We start from the raw sequence: 1,301 nt of genomic DNA, 5'->3' as shown, positions 1-1,301 counted from the left end.
TTGTACACAACCTCGTCGAGTGGCAGCCATGAGCGTTGCAGCTAGGGTGTCTCAAGAGATGGGTGTTAAATTGGGACACGAGGTTAGTTCTTTTCATAACAATAACTTTATAATAATATCAAATTCTGGAATGTGCTTATGTGATCTTCCATAACATTATATGAAATTGTATGATTATAACCATGTTTAGTGCGACCCTACAGGTTGGTTACTCCATAAGGTTTGAGGATTGTACCTCAGAGAAAACAATGATTAAATACATGACTGATGGAATGCTTTTGAGGGAGTTTCTTGGAGAACCAGATTTGGCTGGCTATAGGTAATTGTTGGCAAATCATTTTCCTTGAATGAGTTGTAGTATACTATTGAACGCACTGAGAAATTGGATCTTTTGCCCCCCCTAGAGGCTGCCGGGTGGGGCCGGGGCCACTTGCCATTGAGACAATGATGGGGCACATTATCAAACCCCATGTAAAGTGGGGCAAAAGATCCAATCCCCCTGAACGCACCGCTTATATCTGTTTATTTTTGGTTCAGTGTTGTCATGGTTGATGAGGCTCATGAGCGCACGCTGTCTACTGATATCTTGTTTGGTTTGGTTAAGGTCAGCTGGCTTGTATCATTTTGGTATGCTCTTCACCAGACTTGTAGACACGCACTCAATTCCTCATATACGTAATACTCTTCCTGCAGGACATTGCTAGGTTTCGTCCAGACCTGAAGTTGCTCATTTCAAGTGCAACCCTTGACGCAGAAAAATTTAGCGACTACTTTGATTCAGCTCCTATTTTCAAGATTCCTGGGAGGCGATACCCTGGGAGGCGATACCCTGTTGAAGTACATTATACAAAAGCTCCAGAAGCAGATTACATTGATGCTGCCATTGTCACTATTTTACAGATACATGTGACACAACCCCCTGGTGATATCCTAGTGTTCCTTACAGGACAGGAAGAAATTGAAACTGTTGATGAGATCCTGAAACACAAAACAAGGGGTTTAGGCACAAAGATTCCAGAGCTAAATATATGCCCTATTTATGCAAATCTGCCTACTGAACTTCAAGCAAAGATCTTTGAGACAACCCCTGAGGGTTCTCGGAAAGTGGTCCTGGCCACTAATATAGCAGAGACTTCATTAACCATTGATGGTATAAAATATGTTATTGACCCAGGTTTTTGCAAGATCAAGTCATATAACCCTCGTACAGGGATGGAATCCCTGCTTATCAATCCCATCTCAAAGGCATCAGCAAACCAGAGGGCAGGAAGATCTGGACGGACAGGACCAGGAAAATGTTT

The 1,301-nt window shown here is 42.7% G+C and overlaps 1 protein-coding gene across 1 annotated transcript; it reads left to right on the top strand.

Annotated features, from left to right (window-relative positions):
- Nucleotides 1-6: 6 nt before the first annotated feature.
- On the top strand, nt 7-1,296 carry LOC123178314 (pre-mRNA-splicing factor ATP-dependent RNA helicase DEAH1-like; the record flags this gene model as incomplete). The annotated part of the gene is made up of 4 exons (XM_044591439.1): nt 7-82; nt 204-319; nt 538-604; nt 694-1,296. Coding segments are annotated over exons 1-4 (840 nt in total), but the record flags the coding sequence as incomplete, so codon positions are not given.
- Nucleotides 1,297-1,301: the final 5 nt, after the last annotated feature.

The sequence above is a fragment of the Triticum aestivum genome, unplaced genomic scaffold (assembly GCF_018294505.1).
Source record: "Triticum aestivum cultivar Chinese Spring unplaced genomic scaffold, IWGSC CS RefSeq v2.1 scaffold77899, whole genome shotgun sequence".
Classification (NCBI taxonomy): domain Eukaryota; kingdom Viridiplantae; phylum Streptophyta; class Magnoliopsida; order Poales; family Poaceae; genus Triticum; species Triticum aestivum.
Note: the sequence above shows the minus strand (reverse complement) of the source record. Positions and strands in the feature narration are given on the sequence as shown.